Below are 25412 nucleotides of genomic sequence, written 5' to 3'. Positions count from 1 at the left end.
CTCTGTTGGCTCACAATGGTCTGCAGACAAAGGAGGACAGGACACTGCATTCCTCTAGCAATGTTACCCCAGTGCAGAGCAAGGCCTTCTAGGCCTAACATGACAATGCTATGGCAGGACATCCGTCCAACAATGGCTTTGAAGATGGATCTGTTTGATTGGGCTATAGAAGGGAAGTGTGATGCATTTTGTGTCTCATTGTTCAGTGGTGCAAATTGGTTGTTTTGTGTTGTGATGGTTTAAAACATTAGTGAAAGATCACTGTATTTTAAGTTGCCATTCTTTCACCCCACTGAAATTCTATTCGGATTCTACAAGGGTGATGTAGGTTATTTGTCAAACCAACATTTGTCTGTCCCAATCCAACCCCTGACATTTGGAATCCATCTTACATGGGGGATAAAGGACTGGCTTAACTTTCTGATCTCAGTTGAGTGTAACCTGATGTTTCTCACTAGCATTATAGAGGATACATGTGGACGCGGTCATAATCCTCCAATCCATCCAACATGTAGTCAGGTTGAAGTGAACTATTAAGATCTGAAGTTGCTGTCAACAGTGGTCAAACTCTTTTTACACTCTAGTATTAGAAAAAGGGTGTGTGTTTGATCAGATCAGCCCATTCCATTCCTCTAACTCCTATTTAATTCTGTTGTGATTAAGAATATGTTCATCTGTTTCTACACCCTGACCCCCCCCCCCCCCCCCCCCAGAGAGGACTTTTTCTTACAACTGTTCCTCCCTTGAGGCCCAGTGCAAACGTTCACAGCTTAACTAGCTAGTGTGGGTCAGATCCAAGATCTGCCGTCAGCAGCCCATTTACTTGGGGGGTGGTGGTGGTGGTGGGGGGGGGGGGGGGCGGGCGGGTCATCCGGATGCCTCCTATCACCTATGACCCCCCTCTCACCCCGTAACTCAGCACCGGGTTTAGACTCTGGCCTCGTTTGTCATGTCAGCAGGGGATGGTTGGGGGTAGTAGCACAACTCAAAATGTAGTTACAGAGACAGTTCAGCTACATAGTTGAACACGGCCGAACTAACAGAAAGCTTTTTGTTGGACAAGCACCAAGCAGGTGGCTGAAGTTAACTCCTTATGGTCTTCACCCCCTGCAGAAAAGCTTGTCAAGCCTAGATGTGTGTATTAGTCCTAATTTGTTGCATTTCACCTCATCGGACCTGACAAGATAAAGAATGAACAAAGAAAGATAATGGACATTAATCACAATTACATCCTAATCGGTTCATTTATCCCTGTGTTTGAACAAGTGACCTTATTGTTCCAGGAATTGACAGCTGGTGTACTGGACAGGGAGTCTGTGCTGTATTTGGTAAACACCCTGATCCCTGTCTTCTGGCTTTCTGCTGTCCCTCTGTCTCCTGCACATGCTCACTCTCGTCCAGAGGCTCTCTGACCTGATAAAGTGCCCATTTGTTCTAGGGTGGAGGGGGTAGGAGGATGGGAGAGAGCACAGGGTTGTTCTTGGTCAGGCTTGCCCCCCCCCCCCCCCCCCCCCCCGCCCCTATAAAAAAGGGGGATTTATTGTGGTTTGACCCTGTTGCTGCCTTCCGTCAGACAGTCAATGTGACTGTCCTGCTAGGCTGTGAGGGGCCGGAAGTTCCCAGCATTACTGCTAATACTGCTGCATTAGTGGGAGGAAGAGCAGGATGGTGGCTTGGTGGGCAAACACAATAGCCTCCATACAGTGGCCAAAGAGCAGAGGTTCTCTCTAGTTATTTTGTAGGCGGGGTGCAAACAATGCATCTGAAGCAACACTCACACAGGGCAGCGCAACAGAAGAAAAAAAAAAGAGTTGTAACCAGTAGCAAGGTAGGTACTCTTATCTTATCCTATTGCAGTAACATTGGGTTGAGAAAGTTTTGATTGGGAAAGATGGCATGTATTTACAAGGCAATGTAAAAATCTTTTAGAATTGACATGGAAAAGACTACCGATTTTTAAAGGTGGTGGGGCATCTTTGAGAATTCCAATGTAATCCCCTGCCAGTAGAAGGGGCAAACTGTCTCTGGTTTTGGATTATGGCAGCTGTTGAAGGTGGTCACCCCACGCCTCCGAAACATGCCCGAAGCTCCTCCCCCTGGGCTGTTGTGGGGGGCCTCGATTGGTTGGCGGCCCTTGTGGGAATGGTAATGGAGACAGTTCTAGCTGAATGAAGTCTGGTTGTTGATGTGACAATAGAACCCATTGTCCTTGGCCATCAGGCATTAGCGTAGGGTGCACTGCACACGCATTGTAATGCATATGATTGTGACTCATTGCAAGCTTGTCAGCGCTGCAAGCTTTTTTTTTCTGCTTTCCCAGAGACCCTATGGGCTTATGTAATAAAACTCTTGGTAGACTGAAACAAGTTAGGATATTTTCGGACTTCTGAACTTGCCTCCCCATTGAGATGGTCCAAGGTCTTAATGTGTCTGTTTTTGAAACAGAGAGACAGAAGGGGATTTTCTTTTGTATACCGCTGACAGTAGCGATTGTGCAGTCACCAAGAGGCCTGCACGTTCTGGAATGTCCACTTTGTGCTGGACCATTGCATTGAAATCCTCCACAGTTCCAATTATGACACACCATATAGCACAGAGAGACAAAGCAGGCAATCTAGTTTTGAGTCCCTTTAAGTCATTATTTGACTTCCAATTTCAGGTGATACAACTACGATAAGAACACCTCTTTTCCTCTCCAATAGACATAGCAGTCTATGCAGGCTCCCGTGTGAAGGTGACCCTGCAGAGTGGGATATAGAGGCTCCCGTGTGAAGGTGACCCTGCAGAGTGGGATATAGAGGCTCCTGTGTGGAGGTGACCCTGCAGAGTGGGATATAGAGGCTCCTGTGTGGAGGTGACCCTGCAGAGTGGGATATAGAGGCTCCTGGCTTCTCTCTGCCAGGCATGTGGTGTCAGGCTTGCTGGGGCTTAACGTGCCTTACCTCTCTTACTCTCCTTGGCATCCTCTCGCTCCTGCCTCCTGAGCATGATCTGTTAACACAAGGCCAGCTTTATCATGCCTGGCATATGCTCCATAAAAGATGATCCCTACACTCGCTCCCAGTGTCAGAGGAGGATGTGTGAGGAATGGACATGAACAACTGCTGCTGAGCCCCCTCTGGCAGAAGGGAGTGTTGGGGTGATGGGGTAGATGTGATAACCTGTTTGAGCAGGGAATAGCATTGACCCTGCCAGCTTTCATAGCCTACATCAGGTAGGCGAGTATAGCCCTCTTTTGAAGACTATTCATAGTCCTCTACCATCACAACAACCACCCATCTAGAGACAAATGCCAAATGCCCACAAGCCCGGGGAAAGCACTACACACACCCTCGATCACATTAACTAATTTCCTGGTCTCACATGGGCAGTTCTGTGCCCCAAAGGCAAGAGTTCCCACATACCACCACAATTACCCATATCTTCAGGGTATGCCTAAAGAGGGGGAAAAGTTTTAAAGGGTATTGAGCACTACAGTAGAATCAATGGGATGACAAATAAACCCATTGACATTTTAAAGAGGTAGACAATATCTAGCCCTCTGGGCTTGGTTTAAGAAGCCCTTTATTGTTAAGCCTGATAGGCAACTAGTGGACAATGCTTTAACCCTGGCCTTAATTGTGTTGGCATGGGGATAAATGCCAACTGTTGCATGGTAGTCTATAATTCTATAATAGACTGGATTTAGTGGTGCTCACAGTAGTTTGTCAGGTGTTAGGCATTTACACACACACACACACAAACACACCAATTGTGCTGTGGGTTTATGTGACCCCTGGCCCTGGTGGAACGGTTGGAATGGGAATTGCCGAACAAAAAGAACCAAAGAATGTCTGTGACAGGTGCACGGCTTGTTTCTGTCATCTGAAACATGTGCACTCTCCCTCTGATTGTTCTCTCAGGCCTAGACGTGGGAGCCTGCCTGTGTCCTGTACAATGGTGACCCAGATATGCTATACCCCAACCATAAACCGGGCTTGGCTAGATTAACTCATAATACATACATGTATGAAGAACATATGCCTACGTCCTAATGCCATAAATATTCTGTTTATTATCCATCTATATGCCTTATCATAGGCTTTATGCATCACTTCAGATTTCGGATATTGTTTCCCCCTGATTGTTATGTTGCTGACAGCACCTCCTCATTCATTCCAATGTCTCTATCCCTTGTCCCTAGTACAGAGACATTGTTGATGTAGAACTCCTTGCACGGTTTCACTCCAGTATAGGGCGCCACAGCTACAGCACACAATGTACAAGGTTTATGGTAGTCTGAATTACACACAGCTACTGCAGAGCACACCCAGTCCATGTCTTCACTCTTGTTTTACAATATTTGGATAAGCACGTTGCCTAGTAGCTGTGTTGTATAGACTTTGAACATAATGCGTAATCATACAACAGGCCATCTGTGCTGAGTTATTACTTACTTTGTATTGAGGTGCAGGCCACTGCCAATGTCCTTATTGACAGGCTAGGTGATCTGGCTGTACTGCTTTATCTGGTTACACATAGACACTGTCACATTTCCCACTTTAACCTGTAAAGCAAGGTGAACAGGAAAGGCTTTTTTTCTGTTTAGCTGTGACTTTTATATTAACACCCAGTATCTGAGGAGAAAGGATGTTTTATGTCTTCAGATAGGAAATAGCAGGTCTGTAAATGCACTCTTTGGCACTTGTTGCTGTGGCTGGCAAACAGAGCGCTAAGGTTTCCTAAATGAATGGCAGCCCCTGTTTGAAACAACAGTGTGGCTTGGTCCTCAAGGGACAGGGCAGAGAGGATGTCTTAGAATAGCCTGTTGTTAGCCGAGGTTAGAGGTTGCTTTATGAGAGCAGTAAATGTTAAATGGGAGTTTAAGCTGGTCTCTGGTGCCTATTGTCTCTCTTTAACAAATTGATTTAGGGACAAACACATGTAATAATACCCAGTTTGGCTAGACTTCTAAAGCAATGCTATCAGTGAATCAGAAATGCCACGATGGCAATGGAGCAATAAGTTGCACTTCAGCCGTTACTAAATTATCTGGTATGACATCAACTTGTACACCTCCATGTCAGCCCATTGCACTTCTGGGGTACTTTGAGGAAACTACTTTTTTAGGACTTTTTGGTGGAGTCAAAAGCTTGGAATTTCATTTTGATTGAAAGCCAAAACTAAACAATGAGAGAGAACTGTGTGTTGCCCTATTTTAATACAATGCATTGTCCACTTATGTTTTTCACTGCTGGGAAAAATGCCATTTACAGTTTGGGTTGTTTTAAAAACAATGGAGCAGATTCAATGACCAGAATTCTGTTGTTCCTTCCACTGGGAAATGGTACGTTAGATCTGAGGTTATTTTTGGACATTAACTGTAAATTACAGAATTTGATGGATGAAGAGTTTTTTTTTCAGAATGAGACCTCTACATTGGGATTAGGAGAAACAGGATGGAGGAGAGAGAGAGTGTGTGTTGGTCTCTTGGTCTTGGTGCAGCACTCTTTCGCGTGCTCTCTGTTTGCAGAGGTGTTTTTCTATTTGACTTCACTTATTTTTAGTCATCCTAGAATAACCATGTGCGGCTGCAAAATCGTCTCCTTGACCCAAATGGGAGACAAAGAGCTTGTGTGCCATGGGAGATGAGGGAATGTGTTATCAGATCAAGAGAATAAGAGCAAAACACCATCATTATAAGGCCATATTTTTCCACTTGCTCCGTCTCACCTCTCACATAGCTGGTGTATTATTTCTCCGTTTCACATACTGTCCATTCCAGTTTTTACTGAAGTCATTGGGGTGACTGGTGTGGATATCAGGCTCAGGACTTTTCTCAGGGGTGTAACCATAGCAGTCCACTTCAAGTCTGATTCAATTAGTCTCAGTTTTCCTGAGAAAAATCAGGTGCCAGATCTATTGGTAACACAAGCACACGTGTGTAATGAGTTAATTTTAGAATCATTAGAAAACATGTGGAGTGTAAATTCACAGAGGCGATGCAAACTGCATTCCAAACCATTTAAGAACATTTCTAGTGAGAGATCAACTGCTGGGTCTGTGGGATTTGGAGAACTTGGTTTTACTTTTATATTTCACTACATTCCTCAGTCAGCAGCAGAAAATGGCCACCGGTTTTATTTGTCTATGGTGTAACACAGTAAAAACCACCAGCAACCCTATGCTGTCTCACCAATGTTTTTAAAGAGGGCCTCCACTGTAAATTGAAGTGGCTAATGGATGTCATGACATACTTCACAATGTTAGACATGGATGTTGGAGGCGGCTCAAAGCTACTCCCAGAATACATCTTCCAAGAATTTCCGAACCTGACCACCAGTTCATCTTCCTGCTTATCTCCGCCTGTCAACAAATGTATGGTTCCACTCTCTGCACTAACTACTATTTATTTACCCAGGAGGAAAGGCCCTTATGCAATCACTGTACCCCACACTGCTCCTCTTGAGTTAACTGTGGCCTTCACAGCCGACCTTTGCACCCTGACTTCCTGTGAGAGCATGCACGTGGCGTTGTCCTGTGCACATGTGTTCAAGCCTCTGTGTTTTCTCGCTCAGTGTTTTTTTTCTTTCTCATTACAATAATGTAATGCCAAACACATGACTTTGACATGGAGGAATCCAGCTTGAAGGGGGCTGTAGCTTTAAGTGTCTTTAGGGAATTGAGAGCAGTGGGAGGCTAAAGGGTGGGGTGTGTGTGTGTGTGAGGTAATTACTAGTTAGGACGCCAGTTAACTGTCCCTTTATTTCCAAGCATTTCCCCGCCCATTAAGCTGCAGATCTATCAGCACAAAAGATGCTTCCTCCTTCTCCTGCGCTGTTAAAACTACCCATTGGGTCTCACTGCTGGACACCTCTTTTGTTATTAGCCAGACTTGTAAACGTCAACCCCCAACATGCTCCCATCCTTCATGATGCATCACACACACACACACACACACACACAGAAATGTCTACCTATCTCTAGGACCCACAGTCTATAATATTTGCATGCATACTAGGGTTAAGTCACTGATAGAGATTTGCCGGTCTCATGATGAGAGTTTAAACCACTATAGTCATGGTGATTGCATTCATGTGAGCCGACACTGTTGTATCTGTTCTTGTTCAGCATGATGGAGCTAGATGGATTGGATGGATGAACAGGCAGGAATGGTGTGGAGGACTCCAGTCTCCCTGAATGTTTACCTGGCTGTGGAAGGAAGACCTGGAGAGCGTCCACTTGATTTTGTTGAGACTTTTACCTGATAAATACTGGATTTGTGCAAGATTACCCACTTTTATCATATAGGAAAGAAGAGGAGAGATGGTTACTACTGAGCCTTATGCTGTAGCCCGATACTAAACAGCTGAAGCAATCCTAGGCGACCTGGCTGGCACTCTGCTCCTCTGTGGCTATTTCTGAGGTTGGGGGCTGGCTTGGCAGGAACGCTGTACCCACCAAATGCCCACATTTGTTCCCTGTGGCCCGTGCTAGGATCCCTGTTCCCTCTCACTACCTTAGGTAGCCTTGGCAGTGTTCCAATCTGGGGGGTAGAGGGAAGAGAAATATACACTCTCTGTCCAGGACGAACTGGGAATGAGACCAGACCAAGGGGGGTTCTAATCTGATATATCCACCCCTTCTGTCCTTTTTACTTGTAGAGACTGTATGTAAGGATTAGGTAGGTGTTAGAGACACTTCACCACATAATCTCATGTTCATTAGCATTCACCAGCACCATGCCAGTGTCTGCATTATGTGAAAATTTTTTCTATGTTCTGTAGTCAAAAGGATAAGGGTTAGGGTTAGAAAAGGCCTTTATAAAATTACCCCCTAATGTTTTGTTTTGCCCCGTAATGTTTTGTTATTATTACATTTCCAAAAACTAAGGCCGCAATCTCCCTCCCCCTGGCTGGAAACTAAACGTTTTTCAAAATCACTGATTTATTTGTAATTTGTAATAATAGATGACATAAGGAGGATACTTTTCTTAGGATTTTCTTGTTATCTTTCACACTACATAATGTCAAAATCGCTGTTTTCACATACAGTATGTAGACACTGGCACAATACTGATGATAATGAATATAAGGTTAAAAAGTTGTGAATTGCCCCTTTTAAGACACAACCTAGACATATCGCTAAGAAGATGCCATGGGCAGAGGGGTAGGCAGTGATTTGTTGAATCCACCCTTGGACATATTGCTCTCCTCTTCCTATTCGTCCTCGCCTCTCCTCAGCCCCCTACCCAGGTGCTTATAGCCCAGTAGAAGGACATGACTGGCTGTCCTCACACATGGATTAATTGGCACACTTAAAGCTGCTCAGCATTAGGGAACTAGGATACGAAACTTAATGGGTAACATGATCCAAATTGAACACCTGTTGTCTCTTGTTTTTGGTACTAAGACCCTCTGTATACATATATCATGTTGCTATAGACTGTAGGCCATAAAGATGAGATGCTTCTTAAAACCCTCATTACGCATCATCATACTTGCCTAGTTTAAAATGACTTATATCTGTATATTCTTCTATTCGTTCCATACAACAGATATAGTCTCTATACCGTTTTTCACAGAAATTCAGTTCAAGGCACGGTCCCGCTGCGTCTGAAGCTGTCAGGTTGCCCCCTCTTCTTAATGATGCATAGCAACTCTGTGTACTCTGTGTGTATGTGGGTCAGTCTCTTCTCTCCCCCCTCCCTGGCTGCCCCTCTCTGTTTTGCTGACTTAGCTGCTAGCTAGTGCCGCTCCTGTCCTGTCTCAGTGGTGGTGGTGCTGGGAGCGGATGGTGCTCCTCAGGCCTGCTGGCTGCCAGGCTCTGGTCTTGGTGCCATACTGCGAATGCCCACCTGTCCCTTAGTCAGAGAGCACAAACACACAGCTACTCCTACTGTGCCTCTTCCCACCACAGAGATGACATCACTGCTGAACCAACATTCTGCACACACTTTCAATCACAGGGTTAGGGAACACAAACATTCACACTCTCCATATGGGCATGGACAGTAAGCAGGGTTTTTGCTTGGATGAGCACCAATGTGTGATGGTCCTTTCCGAGTGGTTTCAAGTTACATGACCAGATGAAGCTGTTTCTTTTTCCCATTTTGTTCTCTGTCCTAACAACATAACTTCCTGTGTATGTTTCCAGCACTGATTGGGTGGAGATCCTGGAGCCACGCTCTCGGGAGCGCATGTACGTGAACCTGGCCTCCGGCGAGTGCGGCTGGGATGCCCCGTTGGGCGCCCCTGTACGTCAGGCCGACGGTAACCAGTGGTGGGAGCTCTTCGACCCCAGCAGTGGACGTTTCTACTACTACAACTCAACCGGGCGCCGCACAGTTTGGCACCGACCTCAGGGAGGTGACATAGTGCCCCTGTCCCAGCTGCAGGCCATGAAACGCTGCTCCGAAGCCAAGCGAGCCGGGGGAACCGGCGAGAGGCATCTTGGGACGGGGAGTTTAGGGAGCCAGGGGCGCCATACCCCTCTCCCAGAGCAAGAGAGCCCCATCCCCAGACCCCCGGAAACCAGCGAGAAGGAGACCGCAGAACCAGGGGTGGACAACAGACCACAGGGAGACGGAAGCACAGACGGCAGTAAAGAGTCTCTGAGGTACAAAACGTCTTTTTTAATTAGTTAGTTAGTTTCACTTCTGGACAATTCGATAGTCGATAAGGAGGACAGGGAATTGTACTTAATCATTAGAGGATCATATTTCCAGGAAAAATTGGGATAAAAAGTGATAATTATTACTCCATGTGACGCATTGACTTATAATGATTACCCCCGTGTTTCCATAGCCTTTTAAGCAAATGGCTACCAAATGTGGAGACTGAGGGGGGGGGGCTCATATTTAAGTGCATGACATTTCTCTGTCCCCTGGCGTTTGGAGAAGGGCCCTAACAGTAAGCCATTGAAAGACCCCATCATGTGCTCTGAGCTGTGGCACAGTCCAAACCACCATCTCTCCTCCAGAGCCAGATTCCTGACATGCCAGTTCTGTTTCCCCTGGCCAGCGGCCACTAGGGCTGTCTCAGTGCCCCTGTGTGTGCTTGCCGCTGCACTACTCCAACCCTACGCTCATTTCATTTTCCTAAAACAAACCGAGGCCCTCTCTCTACATCAAAGATCATTGGGTCTCCGGTGGAGGAAAGCGAAACCACTATGGACCAAACGTGACTGGATTTCCCCCCTTGATGCATTCTCTGGGGTAGAGATTTGTGTTTATGAACAAAGCACACATGAGAGGGCATGTGAAGGAGTGTTGTACATTATATGGGTAATAACATGTAGAACCATCACATTCCAGTTAGTTCCAAAAAGGAGCTCCTGCTGTTTCTAGAGGTTCTCTTTAGTCTCTTCACCTTCAGGCCCCCGGAGAAAGGAGATCTTCAGCCATGTGGCAGAGCTCACCGCGGCCAGTAGGAGGTCTACCCTCTGACCCTTGACACTGATTACATAAGGTAGAAGGGTAACAAATTGCTCACCCCTCGCTCTCAGAGGGCCCTCCTGAAAGTCTTCTCACATTCCCTCCTTCATGAGTGTTACTCCCAAAGGGGTCCCCCACTTCTCTCTGTGGTCATCTCTAATGACTCAACTTTTCCCAGAAGTCTCTCTGTCTCCCCAAAACAATGGGCAGCTGTGTGTATGTGAGTGAATCTGAAGAGTCTCAGGCTCACTTGGGCTCTACACCCTATTTAGCCATATAGTGGTTTTCACTGCTCTCTCTCTCTCTGGAATGTGACATCCCAAATTTTGTATGAAAACAAGTTTAGTGTTTCATGTTTGGGGTCGGAATTAGAGTTCAGACCTGTGCTCTTGTTCACCTCTGTTTGGTTTATTGATATTGACAAGGTTCAGCTGTTAGGACTCCATAGAGGGAGATTCACAGTTGTGTACTGTGTGGTGACGTGCCCTAACCATTTAGACACATGACTGGTTGACGTCTTTTTGAAGCAACACACAGCCCTAGTTTGTTCAAGGCTTTTCTTTGGGGAAAGTATTGTGAACTTTCTTTATTGTCATCATTTGTGTGAGGTTATTCTGATCATGGTGTTTTACAACATTACAGTTCTCATTTTGCTTTGTTCCTCTATTTTTTTTTTTACTTCAGTCAAACGTTTTGCAAAGTTCCGTTTTTCATATTGAATGTTGTGCAAATGGGGATCTTTTCTTCTGGAAATCATATTCACATTTGAACAGTTGATGCCTTTTGAGAGAAACGATGGAAACTTGACATTTCCAGTTGTTCCAATTCCAGTTTCCTTTGTTATGTTCTATAAATAAATCAGAGGAGTGGTCATAGAATATCTATCTGCCTGTTGAGTTTCCAACTGCACACCATCTGTATTATCCTAGGCACTGTTTGGTTGATTCAGCTTCCTTTCTGTGTGTATGTGGGTGTTTGTGCCGGTGTGTGGGGGTGGTGTACTGTGTGTGTGTGTGTGTGTGTGTGTGTGTATGTGGGTGTTTGTGCCGGTGTGTGGGGGTGGTGTACTGTGTGTGTGTGTGTGTGTGTGTGTGTTTGTGCCGGTGTGTGGGGGTAGTGTACTGTGTGTGTGTGGGTGTTTGTGCCGGTGTGTGGGGGTGGTGTACTGTGTGTGTGTGTGTGTGTGTGGGTGTTTGTGCCGGTGTGTGGGGGTGGTGTACTGTGTGTGTGTGTGTGTGTGTGTGTGTGTCGAATGGAGCGCTACATTTGTTACTCATTGGCCAACTCTTATCACATGTCCTGGGAATTTATTGGTGTTATGACCTTGTGGCACTCATTAGGAAAATACCTTAAGATCCACGGGTAAACATGTCCAGCACATGTTGGTAAAGGAAGCTGATCTGTTAAAAATTATAACCTTTGATCATTGATAATTTTGCTGTACTGGATTTCACCTGTGTGTGTGTGTGTGTGTCTTCGTGTGTGTGTCTTTGTGTGTGTGTGTCTTCATGTGTGTGTGTTTGTGTATACGCATGCGTGCGTGGGTGTGTGTTGGAAAGATGTTTGTCACTGCTTTCGTTTGTATTCACACTTGTGAGCATTTACTCACAAATCTTTTTATATATTTATGAATAATTCTGCATATTTAAATAAATAACTGTTACAAAAAGAAATCAGAGGTGTTAAATCAGAAATTATATTTGTGCTTTTAGTTTATGGATCATGGTACACATTTGTGAGTTGTACTCAATGTATTTACAATAAAAATTACAGTCATCTATCTCCATATACTTAGCAACAGTTTTTTTTTAAGTTACAGGGAAAATATTAATTTGAGGGGAAGTTTCATGCATGTAAAGGGCACATGACAGAGAGGTGTAAGATAACCCAGGACTGACCTAGGGTGGTTCACATCAGGGTCACAGCACTCTATTGTCCTATGGGCTGGCCCTAGGGTTATAATGGACCACTACAAGAAGTGTCCCTAGGGTCAATTGTTCGGTTTCTCTAAGCTGGAAGTGAAGGTATGATGAATAGTGAATAGAGCTTGCTACCAAATGACTAGTATGTGCCTTCTTATTTAGCCACTAATGATATATCGATTCTCAAAAGACCGACAACATTCTATCTGAGGCATTCAGGTAAGAACCAAACACACTTGAAACTTGTTGTTCCAGATCGTCCGCTAGCTTTACATGGTGTGCAGTCTCATGCAGAGATTCCCATGAAATGCAATATAGACAAAGGCATTATGATGCCATGGTCTGTAAACTCAGTTAATTCTGTGCCATTACATTTTTTATTTTCACTCAGATTGGATCTGGATTCCAAGTTTATCTCCTCTGTGTTATTTATTCTTAGCCACATTCATGCAAAATGCTAAATCATTGTGACAGGGATTCCTTTCATTCTTGACACTGTATATTGCATTCATATGAGGGATAGAGGTTTCAAGAGTTATGTTCGGGGTTTCCCTTTTAAACAAGTTTTTTAAAGAACTAAAGATTTCAAACATCCCTCGTCAGCCCAGAAAATGAAACCAAATGTAAATTATATTTTCTTTATCATCACATGTGCCTAACTCTCTGAGTCATTGAAGAGAAATCCCAGTAGATTGATTTAGGAAACGAGGAGGAGTCGGTGAGTGAAACTAGTTGAGTTTTAATGAGTCACACACTGACTGGATGTTTATAGGTCTAACAGCACAAGCCTTTTACACTTTCATCTCCCTGTGCTCTCGGGACTTGCCATAGCTTATTACACACACTGGGAATAAGACTTTTACTCTGTTTTATCTCAGCGCTCCTGGCTTGGTAAGATCATTTCTTGGCTCTTGCCAGATGTTGTCTTAATCACACTCTTATGATGTAGGCCTAATTATTTTCCAGTTTAAAAAGTAACGCTTTGAACTTTAAAGTATTGCAATTTGGTTAAATGTGGCTGGGTGGCTGGTGTTAGTGGGACAATGTGTCCTTATTTCTTTCTTTCTCTTTCCCTGTCCCACTTCTCTCTCTCTCCCTGGCAAATTCTTGCTTTTATGCCATCCGCAGAAAACTAGATTACAGACCTACTGTTTGATTGTACTGTAACTGGAGCATCAAGTTAAAACCACTTTTGTGTTATTTTAGACATGCTTGGAACACTGCCTTATTACTACACTATGGCTGTATATACATTACAGGGTGCTCAGCTATGCTGGGGGGCCTTCTATGGCTCTTATGAAGGGGTAATGGCACCACATATAAACTAGCCTTGGGCATGACACACACACACACACACACACACACACACAAGAACCACATGCATGGTGTATCAGGGGCATCTACATCATGTGACACCTCCAGATCAAGTGCGGAGGATGCATTTTTCCCACTGTAATCCAAGAAGTACCTTCTGATAGGATTTGCTTTCACATTAACAGATGGACAGTAGACGCAGGGATTAGATTCCAGGGGTGTGTCTTTCTGGCGTCAAGCAGTGATGGCCCCTCTCTCTCCCTCAGTGTGAGACAAGGAGTCACAGCGGTGACTGCTTCCAGTCCAACCCCTAGTAGCTTACTCCAGGGTGTGGAGACGGCGGGTTGGGTAGTGGAGGCATGTGCAGTTGGTAGACATGGTGACTCAGGGGAGGGTGATGTCTTCAGCTGTCTCAGGACAGCTGGGTCTTTCCCTTCTGAGGTGTCGGCAGGTCTCTCACCCCTCTGATCCTGTTAAAAGCCTAAAATGTGTTACATCTCTGTTAAGGTTTGTATATCAGATTGGATTGAAATGGCAGCGTCCTATATCCTGTGGGATATGTTTCTAAGTCAATCCATGTGGTGTTGTTAGAGAGGGAAAAACTGTAGTAGCCTACGTTGTTGGAGTGGCCATGACATGTCTGCGCGGATCTTCTTTGTCTTTGTTGTTTCCTTCCTGTACGTAGATCACAATGATCTCTCTGGGCCAAGCTCTGAGGTGTTTGTGTTGAGAGCCTGGCCTATACGACCTCATTTCCTCTTCCTGTCTGACAGATGATAATAATAACCCCTGTTTTTCGAACCCCCTCTACTCTCAGGGGGTATATTTAAGGGGAACATCCCAATCCATATCCGCCACAGTGACTCAGCTGATGTGTTTTCCAAAGGTTATTCCAGGAAGGGAAAAAGAGAACATTTCTTGCAAATAGCTTATTGCATATATTAAGCTAGCCTCTGCTACCACAGTCATATTCAGTGTAGCAGTAGAGGTAGGGACTGTGGTCAGGGGCGTGAGACACCGGAGCTGCCGAGACAAATTGAAATTCGCTGACCGTTAAGTTGATTTGCTGCTCCATAACCCAATCGAATTACTCAGTTGGGCTCCAAAGGACTCTAACTTCATTTCAACCTCTCTGTGTTCCTCAAGGTCTCACATGTTAACCAGGTCCTCAAGGAATGTGTGTGTGTGTGTGTGTGTGTGTGTGTGTGTGGATGGACGGACTGACTGACTGACTGACTGATGTGGGTGGACCATGGATGATCTTAAGACAATCACTGTGTAAACACTGAGTGGGGTACTACTCTTAGCCATGTCTTTTCATATTCTGATATATTGTGGTGTCCTTCTATGTCCCTGCCTTCAGTAAAAAAATAAAATAAAAATAAATGTACCTGACAACACCGAGGCTTATAGGAGACTCTCTTTGTGTTTGTGTTTAAACAAACATGTTGATAGAGTGTCAGTGAAATGATAAGCTCAGGACTGTGTAGAACTGGTATTACATAACGTGTCTGCCAAAGACAATCTGTAGGTGCTCTTTCAGGATGGGCCTCAGTCCGTTCCACTGCTGCTCTTCTGTTTAGAGAGGCGTCACCGTGACGATAGCACAACCATGCATTGTCTGCCTGGGGCTCCACACCACCCCAGAGGCCCCTGAATGAGCCCTGTGAGGAATGCCAACGTTCCCGCTCCTTAGCTCACACCACTCTCCCACGACTAATCCCACTCTCATTTACACACTCTTTAGCTCTCTTCTTCTCCTCTCTCTCTCTCTGTTTGTGTCTTCCCACTGTACTCCTATTTTCTCACCATTGTTCTTTGCGCTATGCGTCTCTCTTTTTGTTTGGGTTTGTAAGCTAAGCTTTTTGTGGGTGATATCGTCGTATTTTTTTATTTGTATTTTCTTTTTATGTGTGAGTGTTGTTATAGCTTTGTAATTTGATTAGAGGCCCTACAGTGAGGCTGAGAAAAGCTTGTAGCTTTACCGACAGATCTGGCTACAAGCCACATGTGTCCATGATAATCATCTAATGCGTTCTGTGCTGACACTCGACATAATGTGCCGATGGTGGAGGGTTGAACACACTACCCTGTACCAGCCTGGGTGGGACAATGATAACTGAACAACAGACACAAAGCCTGATGAAATCCCCCATCTCTCAGTGCTGGGAGCTAGACTCAACAAGCAATGCCTCTCCAATAGTGCTATGTGTCTGTGTCTGAGTTCACCCCCTCAACAACAACCATGCCAAACATAGGGTTTCTGTTGCTGTTCAGAGGGCTGACCAAATTTAGCGTGCGTAGAGATGTACAAAGGTAGAATGTAAATGTACAGTGTAACGGCAGTGATGTTGTTCAGTTCTTTGTGTGTGGAACTAGAGAATGAGCGTTATGATATTCAAATTCAATTAAGTTTAATGTAAACCCACTGTAAGCGAAGTCCAGCCCACTCTTCCGGCCATACTCCAGTGTGAGCGTTACATTCAGCATTTCCTGTTTGTGTAGTATGGAAGCTCTCTCTAGAACCTTCCAGAGGGCCTCCAATGATAGGAAGTACTCCCCAGACCTCTCTCAGGGTCTCCACTTGTAAAGTCGCCCACTCACTAAAGCACACGGCTAGAAAATGAGACCACTGTTAAACCAAACTGTGTTGCTCATTGATGAAACTAATTAAGTAGATCCTTATCAAGACCTTTTAATGTGTGTTTGGGTCATGTTTTTGGAATGTGATTGTTGTGTTGGATTATTTGTGGTCTATGGCCTTTTTGTTCTATTCCTACTGCCATATGTGCCATATGCATCCCTGTCATAGCAAACCATGGTCAATTAATGAGCAGATGATGATTTCGAGAGTTTGTCTGTCTGTGTCTGTTGTGGAGGTGACATCACCACCCCCTGCCTGTCATGACAGGAGAAGGACAACTCACTCCTACATTTCAAAGCAGACAAACAGTAGTAGTTCACATTTACAGCTGTTCTGCTCTCAACCCCTCAAGCTATCCTCTTGCTCTATCTGACTCACATCCCCCCGTGAGAACTAACATAACCCAAACAGTGGCAGTTTGAAGTGGGTCCCGTCCGCAGCGCGTCAGTCTCAGCTCCCCTTGTCTCCACGTGTGTGTGGAGCAGTAAACTGTGTTGATTAGACTTTTGTCACGTTGTAGGCGAGGCCTTGGAGTGTTCCCAACACTGGGGTGGCTGTCCTGGGCCATTGCCATGTGGCTCAGACCCAGCTGTTTATAGGCCCTGGATGCCATATCTGTGGAACCGTTTGAAGAGGCTGTTTACATTCAAATCACTGAGGTGGCGTGACTCACTCTGGGATAAAGACAGAGGGAAAGAGAGAATACAATGCAGTTGCTCGGAGGGTAAGGACGTTTGCCGTTGGTCTGAGAAGCTCTGGCCCTAGGGGGATTGTTTCTTTATTGTACTGAAGAGAACAGGGGGACCACTCCACCTCTTTTCTCCTCCTTCTTCGTCCTCTTCCTGCCCCTTAGCTCAACTCTCCAGTAAGAACAGAGCCCTAAGAGGAGCTGTAGGTCTGTGTTTATGTTTCAGTGACTAGACGCAGTCAGTTTTGAATTGCATTGATTACTGTGCTGCATTGACTTTGCGGTAGAGAGGGTGGAGTGTGGAAGGTAAGTCCCTTCCTTCTTAATTGGTTGTCCTGATGCCATAAAGCTTGCTCGACCTTTGACTGTGAAACAGAGAGCAAACTGGATATCAACTCTAGTTGATAGCACCTTGATGCTGCGTTTTGAGTCACAGTTTGTCAAAGGCTATAGACGAGGCAGTGTGTTGATATAAAGAGACTTGATGGTCTGAGGGATGATTGTTTGATCAAGTGAAATATTGAGGAAAGAGTTGTGATGCCAGAGGCCACAGGGATTACAGGGTGAGAACGATGTGACCAGATTAATGCCCGATTTGTTTCAAGTGCTGGGATAAGCATTCCGACATCGTCTGAAGTTAGCCAAGTCGCTAGCCAGAAGCAGGGGTATTAACCTCCAGCCCCGAGCACAGATTGAGACTTTGGACTGTAATTCTGCTCTAATCAAGTTTTTTGAAACGGGTCCGTTAGGATGTGATCTACTTAGATACAGTATTTCTCAAAATGTTCATGTTGATCAAATGTTTTATGTGAGATGTTTTGAATCCAGTATTTTAGGCTACAGGGTGCTCTTGTGTTGTAGTCCAGAGACTACAACGTGAGAGCACTAAATATGATTCTATATGGGACATTTTCAGCACCTCCGGTCCAGACAGTAGTTATCAGGATTCTTGATTTGCTTCAGTCAGATGCATATTCTATATTTTAGGAGCTTGGTTTGCATAACACATACTGGAGTTATTGTCTCATGACTTAGTGGCAATGTTTTGGCTTGCCAGACTAAAAAGGAAGAAATGTCTTTGGAGGGTCAGTGAAATGTGTGGTTAAGTATGTGTGGATTGCAGTGCTTTTTCCCAGCCCAGCCTTGTTATGTGAACATTCCTAAATGGTTGAAATTTGGAAGGAGCTTCAGGCTTTTATTTGCACTGTCAGATGATGTGTGTTTGTTTGCGTTGATGTATACTGCTGTATTGCTTTTAACCCATTCCCAGTTCTCACCCTGTACCTCATTCTCTTCCACAGGGACCCCTCTCAAAGATGGCAGCCCTCTCCGGGCTCTAAGGCGGCCATGTTGGTCAAAGTGAACAGCATGAGCCGGACTCAGCCTGGAGGACCCTCTAGTGCCGCCCTGCAGCTCCTCCACCACAACACACACAACAAACCTAACAGCCACAACGCCTTCACACTTCTCCCCGTCAGCAGCAAGCCCCCTGGGGGCCACATTTGCGCCTCTCAGGGCTACAAGACCGCCCCCTCCGGCAAGATGGCTGCCGACGCCCGGCAGGCCCACCACCTGAGGAAGACGGGCAATGGCAGCTTCTGTCTGGTAGCCCCAGACCCTGGCCAGCCCAGCCCCAGCCCAAGTCTTCACAGATCCCAGAACAGCACCCCGCGGTCAGTGTCTCCCCAGTACGCTGCCACTGCTCCTCTCTATGATGACCCTGTTTCAGAGTGTCCCATCTATGATGAGCCGCCAGTGGACATGGAGGTGGAGGGGGCTCATCTCCACAACGGGCCCTCTCTTTCCCGCCTCACCCCCACCCCCACTCACAGCCTACAGAAGCCCAGGCTCCTGCAGCACCCAGGCTCCTCTCACTCAGGCTCCTGGCACAAGAGGAACCCCTCTGCCTCTGACTACAGCCCAGCTGGCCTGGAGTGCATTAAGCACATGGTCAACGTGGACCCAAAACAGGTCCTCCTGTCCACCTCTCCCGGCCCTACTCGCACCCCCTCCCCTACCACCAGGCCAGACCCTCTCCTGACCCAACCCCAGTCCCAGTCCCAGCCCCAGGCCCGGGGGCAGCAGAGGGAGAGGGATCCTGGGACCCCGGGGACCCTGGAGAAGAAGCAGACATGGAAAGCCTTGGAGGCCACCGTGCAGAGAGCCATGGAGGCACGCCACAGCAGGCAGAGCAGCCAGGCTTCCCAGGACTTCCCCACGCCACCCCCCCAGGCCACCGCCACTTACCAGGACTCAGGCTACTCCACAGGGCCCTCCCCCAGCCTAAGGAGGAAGAGCCGGCGGAGGGTGGGGGCTGGTGGCCGGCCCGGCTCAGTGGGAAGCAGCGGGGAGCTGTGCGCCCTCAACGAGAGGCTGATGGCGGAGATGAGGGAGGTGGTGAGCCGCTCCAACACCATGAGGGAGGTGAGGGCCGGGGGCGAGGCTGAGATGGGCGAGAGGGGGGCCGTGCCCCTCACACGCTCCCCTGTCGACTCCCTCAGGTGGTACGGAGGAGGAGGAGGAGGAGGAAGATGTTCATCACGAGAAGACGTTGCCGGCACCAGCCGCTCATTGAGCAGGGCAGGTAACCATGGTAACCTGGCCCTAGCCCCCCTTGAGATGCCGGGGAGGCAAAAGAGGACCTATGAGAAGGTAGATACCCTAGAGAAGAGCATCACCAGCCAGGCCAGTCTGTCCTCGCCAGAGACCCCTGGACCCCCGTCCCAGGTACAACCCTGTTTGTGTGTGAGTGTGTGTGAGATAGAAAGAGAGAGGACAAGTATGGAACGTTTTATTGCATACGTCTGTTTTAGTTTAGTACCAATAGTCCTCATAAATTCTGTAGTTCTGATTTTTCTGCTTCGTTAAAACCCTGACTGTGTGTCTATTGTTGTGTGGTCTGTTTATGTAGACAGATTGTGTTGTTTGTTTGAATTCGATTATGTTTTGTCTGGAGGTACTCAAAATTCTGGTTCCTTTCCAGAACGGTTAGATTGCAGATTAATTCAGCTTCACTGTTTAAAACCAGGCCAAGTCAAGCATAAGAACGAAAGTATTTGTGAATTGTAGTTGTTGCTTTTGCATTGTTCAATCTCCAATTCTCAAAGGTCTTTGAAAAAAAAAAAAAAGTTGTTCAATGGCGAATGAAAAACCCAGTGCACAGTCAGGACAGATTGTGAAGCATTTGATAACTGGATAGATTTGATTATGATTGTTTGACTATACGCAATGTAAAACACACACACACGATGGACAGAGGAGATAAGTTGCTTGTCGTCAGGAGGTCAAGTTATTACTATAGGTGCACATGATTTGAGTTAAGGGAACTATTTCACTCTCATGGACAGTTACATAAGCAACAGTGTGGAGCTGTAGCAAAGCCACGGAGTTACAAATGCGGCTACTGCTAATCTCCAAACCATGCCTTTCCATATTTAAAATGAGAACAGAACACAAATCACTGGGGCGGTAACGCCTTTAACATTCCAATCATGAGTGTCCAGTTACATTGGTCCAAGACATGGGGTACCTGTCTGTGAGCCTAGTGGTACCTGTCACTCTCTTACTGTCCTCCACCTGCCCAACTGAGCAGTGCCATGTGCTCCAATGCCAGCTCTCTGCCTGTGCATCAGGTGCCAGCGCCAAGCCTGAGACATCCAGGACATGGCACCCTCTGGTCAGGAAGGATGGCCGCTGTGGCCCATATGGCACCGGCTTGGCAGAGAGACAGGGTGAGGGTGGTACCAAGAGGGGTTAGTACTACTGCAGCAATCGCATTAAGCACTGGCCAAAGAGCTGAGAGAGGCCCCTAAGCCTGTCCTGGAATGTTCTACAGACCTGCTGTTACATCATGATACACACACACACACTCTCTGTGTCTCTCTCTCTATCTCTCTCTCTCTCTCTCTGCACCGACTGTGTGTAATATGCACACACACACATTAATGGTGGCTGCTGACTATGTCCCTGTGGAGCATCCATTGTATTATTCTATCCATTCCATTTGAGAGACTAGGAAAATGTTCTTCTCTTTCAAAGACCTGTGAACCCTGGGGTTTAAAGCCTGCACTAAAACACAATCCCTTTTAACAGTGTAATTTATCTAGATTCTACAGTATATAACTCACCCAGTATGTTTGATACTTAAATCTGGTTTTTGGGACCTTTGCTTACATTTCAGGAGATATTTTTGTTTTCAACTGTGCTCCATTACAACCATGTCATGATCTGCCTGTAAGCCATCTTTATAAAAGAGAAACATCAGGAAATTCTAGGTGGTATATTTCATACAGTTAATGTCCCCCTGCCTGGTTAAACTTGCCCCCTATTGCATTTGATCTCATACAGTGACCCTTGCCCTGCGGTCCATGAGGCCATAAGGAGATGCTGCCAAAGCCAAGCCACAGAGATCTGCTCCATTTGATCAAGAAACCTAAATCTAAACTCCAGCCCCTCCGGCTCACATTGAAAAGATAGATACGCTGAGCGTTTTATGTTCTGATAGTAAATTCTTGCTTTGAGTTGGCTGGGTTTCTTGTTGTTCCTGGACCTTGTCCTCACCATAGCTAGATTACTGGTGTTCACTGTGAGGAGCAGTGACTATTCTTATAGGCAGAAATCCCACTAGGGGATCAGAAGGAGGTCTTGTGCAGGATTTGCACATGTAGTGTTGAAGGGGAGGTGGGCCGGGGTGGGCCAGAGGTAGGGCCTGTTATGTCAGTCAATAGTCACCTGGTCCAGAGTGGAGGGTCCATGTGGATATTTGGGGATTTTTTGGGGGATGCAGTTCCTTTCGCCTTTAGAAAATTAATGTGCCGATCCTGCAACAATTCCCCCTCGAGCCCCTGCACTGCAGAGCAGAGGAAAGGCAGCCCAGTCCACAGCAAGAGTCTGCAGCTGTAGGGATACACACCGCTGCATTGACGCTTTCTTCTTCTTCTCTTTCTTCTTTTCTCCCTTTCTCCCCTCTCTATCTATCTCTCCCCCTGTGTAGGCGGGGACCCTGGAACTGAAAGCTCAGTTAGACAGCAGGAAGAAAGGCATGGTGGACGGGCGAACTGGCTCGCTGGGCCCCCACCGCCCGGTTGCCCATGACAACCGAGAAGTAGGAGAGGGGGGAGGAGGAAGAGGAGGCTCCTACCAGCTCTCTTATGCCCCCCTGCGCCAACCCCCGCCCCCGGACACGGGCATGGCAGACTGGGCCAGTAAGCACCTGAACATGCACACACAGGGCCTGTTCCGCCGCCGCGTCTCCATCGCCAACATGCTCTCCTGGAACCGTGGCTCCATCAAGAAGCCCATGCTGGTGACCAGCGACCGCGCCGTGAGGAAGGAGGCCTGCGAGATGTTCAAACTGGTCCAGGCCTACATGGGCGATCGGCCATCACGGCTGGACCGCCGCCACTCGGCCCTACTCATCGTCACCAAGTGCTGGGGCATGCAGGGCCTGAGGGACGAGCTTTATGTGCAGCTGGTGAGGCAGACCACGGGCAACACCACCCCAAGGAGCCTGGCGGCCGGCTGGGAGCTCATGGCGGTCAGCCTTGCCTTCTTCGCCCCATCGCCCAAGTTCCGCTGCTACCTGGAGGGTTATATTGCCAGGCACACAGAGCCTGCCAACGACAAGAAACGTGAGTCTCAGACTGAGCAACAGGGTGGGTCACCTTTCTTTCTTTCCCTTCGTCACCTTTGTCTTTGTGTCATTTGCAGCGTCTGTGATGATTTGAGCTTGTTTTGCCTATCCTGTTCTCTCTCCTGTGTCCTCTTTATGGATTTTTAACAAATCTGATTCTACGTTCTATGTTTATATGTTTTATTGGCATGATAGAATACTAATGTGTTGTTTATTTTGAAACAGAATACAGGGTTGTTGTGTTTATTTACTAACCTCTGCTTTATTTTCTGGTTTCCAGTTACTCAGTTCATTCTGGAACAGCAGGACATGAAGCTGAAAAAAAATTCAAAGTCGAGGAAGAAAAGAAAACAGAACACAGATGATGATGAGGGTAGGTCTGGCTACTCTTTATTTCTGCTGATCTCCTTAGGTCCTTAGGCAACATGTTGGAGAGTCTAGTTTGGTTTTTGCTCAAACACCATTGTGTGGAGTATTTTCCAAAGAAGGGAAAGCTCAGTGGTTTTTTGCTTTTTTTTTAGGTTATTTTTTTGTTGGGGAGTCCCACTCTTAAATGTTTCATCTTTATTGGATAGAGACAGTGGAGAGAGAGAAGAAAGTAAGGAGGTAGAGGGCAGAGCATGGGCCGGATTCGGACCCATGCCGACATGGGCATATGTGTGCACTGTAGGCCATGGTGCTAGACCACTGGACCACCCCAGGCCACGGAAAGCTCAATGTTGTTGGTGTTGCAGAGGAGGAAGGCAGAACAAAGTGGCCAACAGACACAATGAATGTTTTTCACAGAATACATAAGTGGGTTGTAAATCTGTAGGATGAGAATTTCTATAGGGACATAATTGGGTGAATGAGTGGACCCTTCTGGCAGTCCCACATTGCGTGTCAATCAACCATTTAGGGGTAGCCTACTCACTGCTCATTAGTACAACCCACAATGCCAGCAGTGATGATGTCATCAGAGGAACCCAGCCGTCTCATGGCAGTGACCACTTTGGTGAACCCACACATTGTACATCGATGACTACAACCTAGGCTAAACAGCTACAGTGACTAACAGGCCAGAAGGAAAGCCTACTCTTCATAGCAGTGACTAACTCAAGAGGTCTTCAGACAGAGAATGGAATAATGACTTTAGGGAAAGGGCTATTGCTCATGATGTGGGCCGACCACCAGGGAATGTCTCCTATCCACACAAACAGCATAATGAGAGCTGCTGTCCATGTGATAGATGGAGGAGTTGAAATGAAGTGTGTTGTGACCACAGCACAGAGCAGCTGTGAGCAGAGTGGTGGGAGTCGCGTGTGGGAACTGGAGGCCTCTTGTCTGGGCCCGGGCCTGTTATGGCCTGGACTTGGCTGGGCTGGGCTGGGCTGGGCTGGGCTGGGATGAGACTGGGATGGGCTGAGACTAACATTGCTTTCTAGGCTCCTAGACACATGAGTGGGAAACGAAATGTGGCTAAAGTAGCACACTGATTGAATTAATGTGTTGATAGGTGTCATCACATTTTGTCTCATGCACCTTCTAATGAGTTTTGAGTTGTCATGGGCTTGTGTTGCTTTGTTGTTGTTTTTACATCAATAAAACAAGATGTTACTGTGGTAGACCACAACTAGTGTTTAACCTGTTTTTAGCTGGAGAAGAATAGAAACCAACTTTTGCTTTCCACCCAGTAATGAACAGTTAACGTCAGGAGTCTTGGGAAAAACTGTGCATCTCTGACATCAAGGGGAAATTACGTCTAATTAGACGTAATTACAGTCAAACTCGGGCAGATTAACAGTGGTTGTGAACATGCATGGGAGTCACCTGCTATAAATCCAGGCGCTTTCAGTCTAGAGAACATTCCGGAAAGGATGTTTTTCATCGCAGCACAAGGTTCTCCATCTGGCTGTGTTTCAGGCACCTGAGCGTAGAATAGACCCCATGGGTGTGATAGGGAGGTACTACAGGAAGTGGAGGCTTGAGTTAAGTGTAAACTTGACTTACTACAGTGATAAAGTACAGGGATGGTTAGCTGGATGGTTATCTTTAGCAGTGGCCCATAAAATGACGTTTGATCATTGCATGCCTTGTTCAAATTACTTTTTAGGAATGGTTTTATCACAGTTTTAAGCCTCTAATGAAAGCTGGATTCCAATACATTGGATTCCAATGTCTCTTGCAATTACTGCAGCATGAAATAATGTACCGTTCCTCAAATTTATCTTACTCCAGAAATACACCTATAAGCACAGAAGACAGGTTTGCAAGTGGTGGAGCTTTATCTCTCTCCAGTGTCCCACATGTCTGTCTGATGAATCACCTGAAACAGGATGTGTAGGCTAGGCTTGGCCGGCTCCGCTCTGTAAGCTTTTGTTCTGCAGGAGTAAATCTTCCTCCGCCTTGACAGTTTAGACATACATTCTCTAATACCCTGTATGCCATAATCAAACAGTCAACATGTCTCTCCTGTTACCGCTGCCTGCTGCAGCACTATCTGACATCTGTGGGAACAAATCGCTTGTTCTCTTAACCCCTGATATGTTCGTGGTTCGGAAACTGTAGTTCGTCAACTCACTGAGCTGTTGTACCTGTGAAGATGTAACCCACAGCTACAACCAGAGCTGTGTTTCCCTTGGCATTGAGTTACTCACTGTCTTATTCCTCAGTCTAACAGTGGCGCTGTCTTGCTTCTCTCCTACCAGGCCTGCCGATCAGCACATATGCTAAGTTCTGCTACCGTAAACTACAGAAGGTGGCCATAACTGGAGGCAAGAAGGTGAGTTAAGAATGGAGTAGGGCAATGGGGTGGAGAG

At 46.4% G+C, this 25412-nt stretch overlaps 1 protein-coding gene across 2 annotated transcripts in view; it reads left to right on the top strand.

The window, feature by feature from the left end:
• arhgap46a (Rho GTPase activating protein 46a) overlaps positions 1-25412 on the top strand; it is a 31517-nt gene that overhangs the window by 2345 nt on the left and 3760 nt on the right. Inside the window, exons 2-6 of one of the 2 annotated variants that reach the window (XM_083669052.1) lie at positions 9136-9597; positions 18284-19709; positions 21976-22612; positions 22895-22987; positions 25302-25375. In XM_083669052.1, coding sequence (XP_083525178.1) covers positions 9136-9597; positions 18284-19709; positions 21976-22612; positions 22895-22987; positions 25302-25375 — 2692 coding nt within the window. Of the gene's footprint in view, positions 1-9135; positions 9598-18283; positions 19710-21975; positions 22637-22894; positions 22988-25301; positions 25376-25412 lie in introns of both variants that reach the window. The other variant, XM_083669051.1, reaches the window with a different exon arrangement.

This window comes from Argentina silus (assembly GCF_951799395.1).
Source record: "Argentina silus genome assembly, chromosome: 4".
Lineage (NCBI taxonomy): Eukaryota > Metazoa > Chordata > Actinopteri > Argentiniformes > Argentinidae > Argentina > Argentina silus.
This window is presented reverse-complemented; position numbering and strand designations above follow the sequence as displayed.